The sequence below is a fragment of the Antrostomus carolinensis genome, unplaced genomic scaffold (assembly GCF_000700745.2).
Source record: "Antrostomus carolinensis isolate BGI_N321 unplaced genomic scaffold, ASM70074v2 scaffold29053, whole genome shotgun sequence".
Lineage (NCBI taxonomy): Eukaryota > Metazoa > Chordata > Aves > Caprimulgiformes > Caprimulgidae > Antrostomus > Antrostomus carolinensis.
In genome coordinates, this window is record NW_010307862.1 from 1 (window position 1) to 11834 (window position 11834).

Sequence of the window (11834 nt, forward strand, 5' to 3'; positions counted from 1 at the left end):
AGTGGAAGGTGTCCCTGCTGATGGCAGGGGGGTTGGGACTGGATGAGCTTTAAGGTCCCTTCCAACCCAAACCAGTCTGGGATTCTGTGATTCTATAAACACTCTAATTGTAATTAAAATTAGTCAGCTGAAGTTATGCTTGTAGAGGAAAGGTAATGACTTAAAATGAACTAAAGGAATTTTACTCTATGTTAGTATCTCATGTGTAATTATAATTTCCTCTGCTGAAAATTCTGACTAACCTTAGTGCTCGTTCCTGACACAGTAATTGCACAGAAGATACTTTTTCGGACCATCACGTTCCCTTTCACAGCACACCTGGCTATGGGCGATACCTTCCCATCCGACGCTTTTTCAAGCTAAAAAACCAAACCAAGATAGAAATACATGCAATGAGAACAATGACATCCAGTGAAATATTGATACTACAAGGCAAAACAAGGGAGCCAGCACACGAGTGCACCCTGGGGAGGGTTTTTTCCCCCTGATAGCACAGACAAGTCAGTCACGGAGCAGCAGCACTAATGCATTAGGCATTGTCTTCCTTAGAATATCATTCACTGCTACTTTATTTGGCATTACAGTGCCAGTTAATAACTAATCAAAGCTCTGTGAGAACAGGAGGAAACCTTGGTTTCAACAGGAGTTTGCAAACTCAAGAATATTGGTAGTGTTTGCACACTGGATCTATTCAGCAAGATTTGTCAAGAGCCATGAAAGCTACGGAGATACGTGCTGTGGAAATGTAATTTTTCAAGCTTTCGATTATCTCTGGATTTTCTAGTGGCTCCTAAGAAACCAATGTAAAAATATAATGCTTAAAGGGAAGCTTAAACCAGATTGTTTCCCTGACCACAACTTATGTGCATGGGGACAGCTCAAGTAAAAAAATAAATATCATAGAATCATGTAATGGTTTGGGTTGGGAGGGACCTTAAAGCTCATCCAGTTCCAACCCCCCTGCCAGCAGCAGGGACACCTTCCACTAGACCAGGTTGCTCAAAGCCTCATCCAACCTGGCCGAGAACACTTCCAGGGAGGAGCATCCACAGCTTCCTTGGGCAACCTGTTCCAGTGTCTGACCACCCTCACAGTGAAGAACTTCTTCCTAATATCTCATCTAAACCTCCCCTCTTTCAGCTTAAACCCATTTCCCCTTGTTTTGTCATTAACTGCCCTGATGAAAAGTCCTTCCCCAGCTTTCTTTTTCTCCGAGGTCTCCCCGGAGCCTTCTCTTCTCCAGGCTGAACAGCCCCAACTCTCTCAGCCTGTCCTCACAGCAGAGCTGCTCCAGCCCTCGCATCATCCTCGTGGCCTCCTCTGGACTTGTTCTAGCTGCTCCAGGTCTCTCTTGTGATGGGGGCTCACAATTTGAATACTTAATTCAAATTGTTTGAGCAACAGCAGCGACACAGGCTCAGTGCTTCCAGGTTCATGTGTTTTTCCACTATCTCTCCAGATTTCTGCAATTATTCTGACTGGGCAGGAGCTTTTGGAATAAGACAAACTTACAGATGGAGTTTTATGTATGTTACCTGGACAAAACAACCTCCATCCTGTGGCCTCACCTTTCTGGATCAGCTACCTGGAGCTGTCTAAAGTTACAGCCACGCTTTCTGTGTGTTTATGAACCGGAGTATCTCTTGTTGAATGACACCACAATTAGCAAGAAAGGGTAATGAACCTACAGCCAAGATGGCAGTTAAAGAGGCTCCCTCTCCCCCAAGAGATCCCTTTGACCCTCTGGAGTATTTTGAGAGTTTTTTTTTTTCCCCAGCCAAGTATCTGCCAGTGGAAGGAGAATAGAGTTCTTCCCTGTTTATACTCTTACAAATAAGAGCTGTTTGGTTACCTGGCTTATTATTTTGTTGCTGCATTTCAGCTCTACATCGGCAACAGGATTTTTACTCCCTCCACATGACAGACTGTATAGTGTTAATTTTTAACACAGTCAATCAGAATATTACAGAATATTAGGGATTGGAAGGGACCTCAAAAGATCATCCAGTCCAATCCCCCTGCCAGAGCAGGAACCTAAATGAGATCACACAGGAAGGTGTCCAGGCGGGTCTTGAATGGCTCCAGAGAAGGAGACTCCACACCCTCCCTGGGCAGCCTGTCCTCACTGTAAAGTTTTATTTGTTCTCCCACAAGGGAAGCACAGTTGAATATAAAGCTAAGTTCTAAATTCTGTGCTGTTACATGAGGATGTGTCATGAATAAAGCAATGAATTCACTGAACTGAACCGAAGTGGTTGAGTAGATGATTTGGAAAAGACTCATATATGATCCTCAATCTGTTATATTATTTTACTTCCGTCCTACCCCCCACAAAATTGACTCCACACCTTAAATAAGAACATTCAGGGCACTGAAAATGGTGTAAGCTTCCCACTTACTGCAAGCAGAGATGTTTTTGGTACGTGCTACTTCCAACATTTCTACCAGTAGAAGCTCTCATTGAGTCTGAATTTTAGGAGTCTTCACATGGAAAGAGAAAGATCCCAATCACTGCCTTGAAGACCTCAAGATAATTATTTTCCTGTACACATTCAACCAATAAAGCAACATCTTCCTGTATCACTGAGCTCAGACACACAGCGAGGGCTTTCATCTTCCACAGGACAGAAAAACAGCTCTTCACAGCTGTGAACTGTTTCTTGTTCTCTCAAGATCTTGTTCTGCGTATTCATCCCTATTAAACTTTTAAGCCTGGTTTCAAATTTGGTTCTGTAACTTAAAATCAAAATCCTGTCACCAAATCAAAACCAAAATCACTTGTCCTTGGCAGTGATGCCACCAGCTATTTAGGAGACTCTGGTGGCAGACAACTTCACCAGGATAACAGCTCATGTGAGATGAGTACCAAGATATTTCAGGAGAGAAAGACAACTCCATAATTTTCCTCTCTGCCTTTACTAGGAATTCTGTGGAAAGACACTGAGCTCAGTCCCTCGTATCTCAGGGCACCCAGATGACAGATGTTTCACCTACAACATTTCTTTAGCCTTTTGACTACTACAGATAACTTCTAGACTTGTATCATTTCAAGCAGATTCTCCGTGTGTACTAACAAACAGGCTTGCAAATGTAACTACACAAAGACAGCACCGCTCTCGCGACACTCACCATCACCACTTTAAATATTTGAAGTTTTTATGGAATTTCCTGCAAAAAAATAAGTTCTGGTATATTTGATAATAAATTAATAACATTTAGAATTTAATAGCCACTCTGAATTATGAAAAATAGTACTTCCCACAGAGCTAAGGATTGAATGTAGGACTTTACATACAATAGCTCTTCTCATGTGGTTTCCTTACCCTAGAAAGGAATATGATTTTGTAACACTGAAAAGTGGCTTTGTTTTTTATTATCAGAAGTACAGTTAATCACACTGTATTCAAGAACTTTTATTTCAGAGTTAATTGATACATGGTATAGCTCTAAGGATGGGAGGGAAATGGAACTGGAACAGTTCTAGTTTCTTTTGAGAATCAGTATGTAGGAGAAAATTTTGTTTAAAAAAAAAAATCAGGAAATATTACCTCCCCTCAAATTCTGGCATGAAACATCAGTACTAGTGAGGTCAAGGCAAAACTCACACTGTCTTCAGGGAGAACTTTGCCATGGTTGAAGCCATGTGAAAAATCACTGTAAAAGCCCTTTAAAGAATGAAACTTTAAAGGACACAAACTCCAAAACTAGCATCCCAAGCTTAATTTGAATAGCGACCTGCCAGCTCCCACCTGTTCTAAACACAGAAAGGCAAGTACAGCAAAGTCACCTGAAGAAAAGATAGCATCAAAAGTCTTCAAGACAGTCAAAATATACATCAACCATTTTACAGAATTTGTTTTTCTAATATTTGTTCAAGAAAAAGATCTCCACAATCATATCCCCTCCTGTCCAGCAAGATACTCATCCCCTTGTATCAAATGAGCTACTTGGTGTTGTGCCAAACGATTGTGTTTTTACCAAACAGACAAGACACATCGCAGCTTCTCAAGCTTTTTTAATCCTCTTGATGAGAAAGAGAGAGAAAAAAAGTAACAATAAAAGGCTTGGAAGTAATATACAGCTTTCTTGGACAGTACAGAGGAGGTCAGGAACTTGGGCTCTGGAAATACAGCACAAAATCCACAATAAAGTGATAAACAAGTGCAGCCTCGACAGTCACCCACTCCAGCCCTGGAAGGTGCACAGGGTAAAGCCAACAGTGGTGACAGTGATGGCAGGTGAGGAAGAAAACCTCTGAACTGCTGGCTGTGAGTGAATTTAGAGCAGACAGCACTCACTTCTCCAGTGGAAAGCCTTCCTCACTTCCACCTCCATGATCCAGCAAAGTTATGGGCTTGCAGCAACTGTGAATGCGGACAGATACAGGCACTTGGTAAAGGATCTGGTTCTAAACCTATTAAAGCCAATTAAAAGACTTTGGTGCTAACTGGCTTAGACCCTGAGTAGGGAATAGAAGTAAGATACAAAGCTAGAACAAGTCTGAAATCCATAATTGTTAGTTAACATTGGAAAAAAGACACAATGATTGAAATCCCTGGCTACCTGCCAGGCAGCTAAACCTCTGGGATCATCGTCCTGTGCAGCCGTTCTCCAGACACAAGTTTAGTCAGAGTCAAGACCGAAGGATTCCCATTGTTGAACCATGAACCGGTGTGGCTATGGCAGCGATGAATTAACAAATGGCTGCGATGATATTAAAATCTGGGTTATTAATTAGTCTCTGCAGTGAGGCAGCTGACAGTTTGGGTGCTTCAGGTACCTCAACTTGGTTATTCCTCCTCCAGTAACTTCAACTGACCCGATTGTTTTTACGATACCTGAAGAGACTGGTTTACAGAAACCTCCCTGTTGAAATATGTTTCTAATTGGTTTTAATTGCAATAATTGATCATAATTGCTCTTTGCACAGGCATTTCAAAATTCCACAGAGACAAGTCTAAATTGCATCCAAGTACAGGAAACCAGTGATGATATCCAAGCATTGCCCTATTATATTTTTTTCCACAATGTATTTAATGACCTAAGAAAGTTACAAAAGCAACTTTAAATTACATTTACATATATAAACTAATTACATATATTTAGCTAACACTGAGAAAATAAAATCCCAAGGAACATGAAGACAAAAAAAAATAACATTGAGATGACTGATTCTAAAGCAATTTATGAGTTTCCACTGAGTCTCTGGATGTAGCAGTGAACATTTCCCTACTGTAGTTAGAGACTACAAAAAGATATCTCATTATTCTCATTTTAGAACAGCAAATGAGTGATTAGTCCAGCATTAACTTCCAAAGTTTTTATTGAGTTCTGTATTCTGGGAAAACAATTTTATGACTTATTCCACTTTTTCTGCCACTTACTTATTCCAGTAAGTGGTAAAATTTCTAGAAACTTCAGCAGCATCAGGATTTTTCAGACTAAAAGCACCGATTTGTCAGATACAGAGAGACAAAATGGTTAAGAAAGGTGGCTTGTAAAATAGTATTTTTTTACCAAAAAAAAGGATATGCAGATAGCTATGTACATGTATGTTTAAACTCATTCAAGATGAAGGAAACTCACAGCTTAAAATTTATGTGGCACGTAAAGGAACCTGTTTGAATGTTGTCAATTCATATTCTAAAGTCACAAGTGGTGAACACATATTCACAAAGACCAAAATAAATAACAGCTACTTTATTATCTAAGAATACCTTAAAGCGTGGCATTTCCTGACAATGCTTAAGAGAGAATCATCAAGTAAAAGAATGCAGAGGTGGTAAGAACTTGTGAAACCCTGATGACTGTTAGTTTCCACTTAGTTTTCTCATGATGGGGCTGTCAGGTTCAGCGTTAGTGAAAATACTTCCTACGACCACGTGAGTACCCCAGATGTTGTGACGAATAACTTTGCAGCAGCCGAGATCATCGACGGAGAATCCCAAGTGGCGGTAGCGCTCGTCTGTTTCAAACAGTGTGTTGTTTGTGTAAGGTCCAAAAAACTAGGTGGGGAAAAAAATAAAAGAGAATTTTTCACATGATCATTTCCAAGAATATTTAAAATGTCTCAATTATCCCTTTTTAAAACAAAAACTAAGCCCAGAAGTACCGGTTACATGGAATGGTTTGGGTTGGGAGGGACCTTAAAGCTCACCCAGTCCCAACCCCCCTGCCAGCAGCAGGGACACCTTCCACTAGACCAGGTTGCTCAAAGCCTCATCCAACCTGGCCACAAACACTTCCAGGGAGGAGCAGCCACAGCTTCTCTGGACAACCTGGGACACTGGCTCACCACCCTCACAAACAAGAACTTCTTCCTCACATCTCAGCTCCATCTCCCCTCTGCCAGTTTCGAGCCATCACCCCTTGTTCTGTCACTCCCTGCCCTTGGCCAAAGTCCCTCCCCAGCTTTCTTGTAGCCCCTTCAGGTACTGGGAGGCCGCTATAAGATCTCCCCGGAGCCTTCTCTTCTCCAGGCTGAACAGCCCCAACTCTCTCAGCCTGTTGGAGGATATTTTATGTACAGTTTAATTCATGAAACCTACAGAAGAAACCAAGCACAGCACCTCTGGTTATACTGGTACCCCATATTTAAAGGTTTTTCCTTCACCTCTGACAGAGTGCTGAAGGCCTATCAGTGTGTTTGAGTGTCTAATTGATCATACATCCAGAAAACCTCAGTGCTTTGGAAAGGTTCTGCTACTTCTACAGGCATTAAGGATGGAATCCTTCTGAGAAATAGCAAAAATAACACATGTACCTTTTTAATGAGCCCCCTATAAAGAGGCTTTGAGAAGCAAAGATGTGTGTAAATTGGAAACGGGTATTTAATTTGCTTTATCTCAGGAGGAAGCTTCTAACCAAAAGTCTACTCCTGATGAACAGGTTATCGGTAAGGATGTTACTGCTTAATTGGAGCCCAAAGATCAAACCTTCCTTTCACCAATCTGTAACTATTCCTTAAATGCACGGCATTTCTGGGAAGCTTTTAAGCATTACACACACTTTCAACTGCCTGCTCACCTTATAAACATCCCTCATTAAACCTACTGCCTCTGCTGACACAATACACCACTGCCTTTCACAGTGGTTTTAAATAAAAACCCACTAAACCGAGCTTTGCCCTGATTATGTTCAACTATGGTATGGTTTTAACAGTTAGTTCTCGGGCAAAAATACATATACACTCATGTTTTGATAGAAGCTTTCTCAATTCTCTCTTGTAAGTGTTAAGACTCTTCATGTTTCATAGATGTCTCGGTAAGAAAAACTGTCAGCTCCTGCAGAGAACTGGTGTAATCTGATAACGAATGCCAATGCTGTTTAATAGGAACAAGCTATTCCTTTTTTCCTCTGTTACAAAGATATAATTAACTAGTGCAAAGTGACTTTTTCAAACCCTCCATCTACACAAATAGATGTGAGGATTATCAAATTACCTCAGAAGGGCATAACCAGTCTATTGTGCAGTGACCAAGAGCTTTTGGGCATAAAAAACTAATAGAGTTCTCTGAAATTCCACTTGGTTGCTGAACAATGTTCTCCAAAGCGCCAACAGCAACGACAGCTGAGACAGTATCTTAATTTATGAAAGGAATTATCGTACGCTAGCAGCTTTTGGGGAATATGAGAAAGTTGGACTGAACCCATAAAGAATACAAATAGCACTAGTTAGGACAGAGCAGCATCCATCACATACTCCACACAGCACAGAACTTACTGCCAGTCCTGAGGATGGATCGATGAAGTCAGCCCAGTAGCCTTCGGAACAAATCGCATAGCAAATCTCCTTGGCACCATTAATGAACTTGAAGAAAATAAAGGGGAAAGAAGGATATCAAATTAGATTTTTTTTAACATATAGTTTCACATCAGAGCATATATAAAATATTCTGAAAATGAAAGAGCACAGATTTCTTTTGGCCTCTATTAATAAATAAGAAATTCAGTATACTTTCAATAAAAATATTAATGCTATTAAGAGGATTAGAATTAATAGCATATGTTAGGCTACTCCAATCATACAAGATTTAAACGTGTTCCTTGTGTCAGTCAGGAATGGATTAACAGCTTGTACAAGGAATAAGGTAATTCCTTTGATTATTCATGCAGATCACAATCATACCTGTTATCCTCCTTAAGAAGTTAACCATTACTTCAGGTATTTCTGGGTTATTTCCACGAGTTCACACATCTCACCTAAACTCCATAAATTTGAAACTAAATGTAGCATTAAATATATGTTTTTATAAATATATGAAAAACATAGTTTTGGTACAGAGTCTTCTCTCAGCCAACAGGACAGTGTTATGTAGTTCTTCCTGCACTATACATGTTTAACTGCAAATGATTTTAAAGAACATTTTAGCTTTGCATCACAACAGCAAATGGTTCCATCAGCACTTGACTCTGACACCAGTCTACACCAATTCTCATCATTAACTGGTGGTCAGGATGAATGATTTCAAATTCTCCCACTATTTGACAATTAAAGTTGTATGTCATGTTTCAATTACACTGGAAAATACCAGCTGATCTTCCCAAAAACCAGTATTTTCAATTAAGCAGCATGCCAAGAAGTTCCCTGTTCTGCAATTTATCATCAAAATCCTCCCTTCTCTGAAGGGACAGCTTGAAGAATATATAGGTTTTTTTGTAGCAAACATTTCACATCAGCTAAATTTGAGAAATCAAGCTTTATTTTGTTAAAAAAAAGTAAATCTTTGGTGTTGAGTTGCAGCGATCTGTTTGTCAGATACAGAAGAACATTCAACCAGGCAGCTTTAAAGCTGTGTTCCTCCTGAATTCTGACATCACAACACGGGGCATAAAATAATTACATGACCTACAGATTAAACAGCATGTTTTTTCCACAGATAAATCAGTGAGATCAGGAGATCTCAGTTGTGTGTTTTAATCACCTAGACTAGCAGTTTTCAACTTATGTTATGAGGGCTAGCAGGGGCCCACAGAAAACTTCTGAAGAAACCTGCAAAAGTGAGGAAAAAAAATCCCACAAGATATGTGATGGTTCTAAAACCATCCATGCACTGTGAGAGAAACATGTCCAAGTGTGAAAATCTAAACAGCTGAATGCACTGAGCTAGCAGAGCTCATATAACTTCCTCAAAGTGGGACAGAATTTCCCTAATCTCATAAAAAAAAAAGAAGTATTTTTAACTTCAGAATAATATTTTATTTACTTTCAGTTATAAAAACCGGATTGTCCTCTATAATCAGTGCCCTCAGCAGCACGAGGTTTCAAATTTATAGAAATATTATATTTACTCAGCTCCAGTCCCTTAATGATCTGGAATAAGGGAAGTTGATCCTTCACAGTAATCTGTTCTGGATTTTGAGGTTTGATGGCTCTGCTGATTAACTATGTTTCAACTGGAAATTAAGTCACAAACATAAGTAAACCATCTGAAAGACAGCAATTTAAGCATGCCATTTCTGATACAAGACATCTTTTGATCCACTGCTGGTAACGACCCCCGAGCAATCACTTTGAGTGCTGTTAATTTAACACTTTGGAGATTCACTGCTGCAAATATTTAGCTGTGGCTGTACATAACCCTCATTACAAGCCTCTCACATTAAATTAGTATTTTTTAAGGTTACTTCTAAGCATCTCTGAAGCAAACAAACAGACCATTTTCTTGTGAATTTGCTGTTAGTAACCTTTAGAGCGGGAGGTTACATCCAACATCCTAACACCCCTACAATGACTATATTAGACTTGACAGGGAGTGCACAGGGAAGAAAGATGCCAGTTAACATATAATTAGACCAGATTACAACGCCAAAGACCAACAGACCATAAATAATTCAAAGAGAAGAACACATTAAAATGAAGGGAATCTTAGTTCGTGTGTAATCTTTATGTTGATCCTGCTTCTTCCTTTTTATACAGGCCACATTTACACAGGATTGAAAGGACATTACCAGTCTATTTTCAAACATAAATATGACCTTCACTCCACAGGTGAGAATCCCACTGGATGATTTGAACCAGTTTTAGGAAAATTGTAACAAATAATATAAAGAAAGGTTGTGTTTTTGAGGTGCTAAGTAAAGAATGTCAGCGGTGGTGAACACTGACACCTGCTGGAGTACACACACACACACAAAAAATGTGAAATGAAGTGATTTTCAGAGAGACCTCTTGTGGCAACAAAACAAGAAGACAATATTCATGAGGATGGTAAAGATGGAATAATGACAGCTGATACTCAGGCTAAGAGCACTAACCCTATCCAGTATCAAAATGAGGAAAAAACAACCCAGAACAACCAGTTTTTACAAGTAAGGATACACTCACTGACAGACTCTGTACTGGAATCTCAATTATATCACAGAAAAACAAAGAGAGCAGTGAAATCCTACAAAATGCATCGTACTAAAGCTGAAATAAGGTGAGAAAATAGTTGCTGCCCTTTAACTGCAAGAGGACAACAGTCAAGTGACTTTAACAATTTTACATTGTAGCATTTATATGCAGCATTTTACATTTTAGTGTATTTTTTACTCACTCTATAAAGAATTTAAAAGTTCTGAGACATGTAGAGTTGTCAAAAAGCTACTGAGCTAGAAAATAAGTTATCTCCATTCTGTCAGTAAGAGAACACAGGATTAGCTCAAAAATGCTCTAAAAACTAATACTGTATATTACTACCAGAGCTAGAAATGGACCAAAATACAGCCTTAGTTCACAGATTATTCTACAAACAGAAATAAGCTGATGCTACTGTCAGCTACTTACATTTTCTAACAGTATTTCTCTCTCATCCTCCACTTCTTGACTCCATACAGTCATATCATTTTTAGTCTTCTGGGTGACAGTCAGCACCGTTAACCGGCTGGCATTCACTTCTGGAAACATTGACTCAAAGTCTAAAAAAAAAAAGGGAAACCAATATTTTATGGCTTACTCTTACATTTTACTTGTGATTATTTTTTTTTCCAGTTTTAGACAAATTATTGACCCTACTTGAGAGCCTTCCTTTCATTTAAACCCCAGATAGGTGTGTGTTTCCCAGGTGAGCTCCAGTAACAGCAAGCTGGCTTGAAATGCTGGTGTTTTTGGGGACAGGAATGCACCGTGGTAAGGTGCTGTTAAGATCAATGGAGTTTGCTGCTTCAAGATCTCCTGTTTAACTGCAAGATTTTAAAAGTCCTGCTACTCTGCACATTTCAGAACGTGCAAACAAGTGTCTGTCTTTGCAAGGATCTAACACCAAGTGTAGTAATATTCTAGTATTTTGAAATGAACCCCACAGCACAGATCTGCACACGTGAGGTGTGAAGACCTTTCCTTTCTGGCCAAGCCACTTTATATGACGCACGTTGATTTTTATATTAAATCTTTCAGTAGAAATGTCTCAGATTTACTTCTTAGGACCAGAGAGCAGACTCAGTATCAGCAGTGCACTACAGGCATGAGTTGTGAGTTCTCCCCCTGAGGCAGAAAAGGCCCAAACCCATCGTGATTCTCTCTCTGCATCAGCTATCAGACTGCAAACGGGAATGTATGTGAAGTACCAAAGTCACAATGAGGCTTCATGGAGCCTTGTTTTTGGTGTGGGAAGAAAAAAACCCCAACACTTCCCAGAATTAAAAAGCCCAAAGGTTCATTCTTTCTTAGTCTCTGAGAAGTATGTTATTTCCAGCATCTTGACTCAGATTTCAGCCAGATTTCAGTCTCTTCTCTCTTCCAGTATATCACTTTTAAAATTAAAAAGTTTTATAGAATCATAGAATGGTTTGGGTTGGAAGGGACCTTAAAGCTCATCCAGTCCCAACCCCCCTGCCATCAGCAGGGACACCTT

General features: G+C 39.6%; 1 protein-coding gene across 1 annotated transcript in view; it reads right to left on the minus strand.

Moving 5' to 3' along the window:
* Nucleotides 1–5685: 5685 nt before the first annotated feature.
* MMADHC (metabolism of cobalamin associated D) overlaps nucleotides 5686–11834 on the minus strand; it is a gene marked incomplete at its 5' end in the record, with an annotated part of 10655 nt that continues 4506 nt past the window's right edge. The window contains 3 exons of the mRNA XM_010165603.1: nucleotides 5686–6005; nucleotides 7724–7810; nucleotides 10769–10899. Coding sequence (XP_010163905.1) covers nucleotides 5811–6005; nucleotides 7724–7810; nucleotides 10769–10899 — 413 coding nt within the window. The remainder of the gene's footprint in view (nucleotides 6006–7723; nucleotides 7811–10768; nucleotides 10900–11834) is intronic.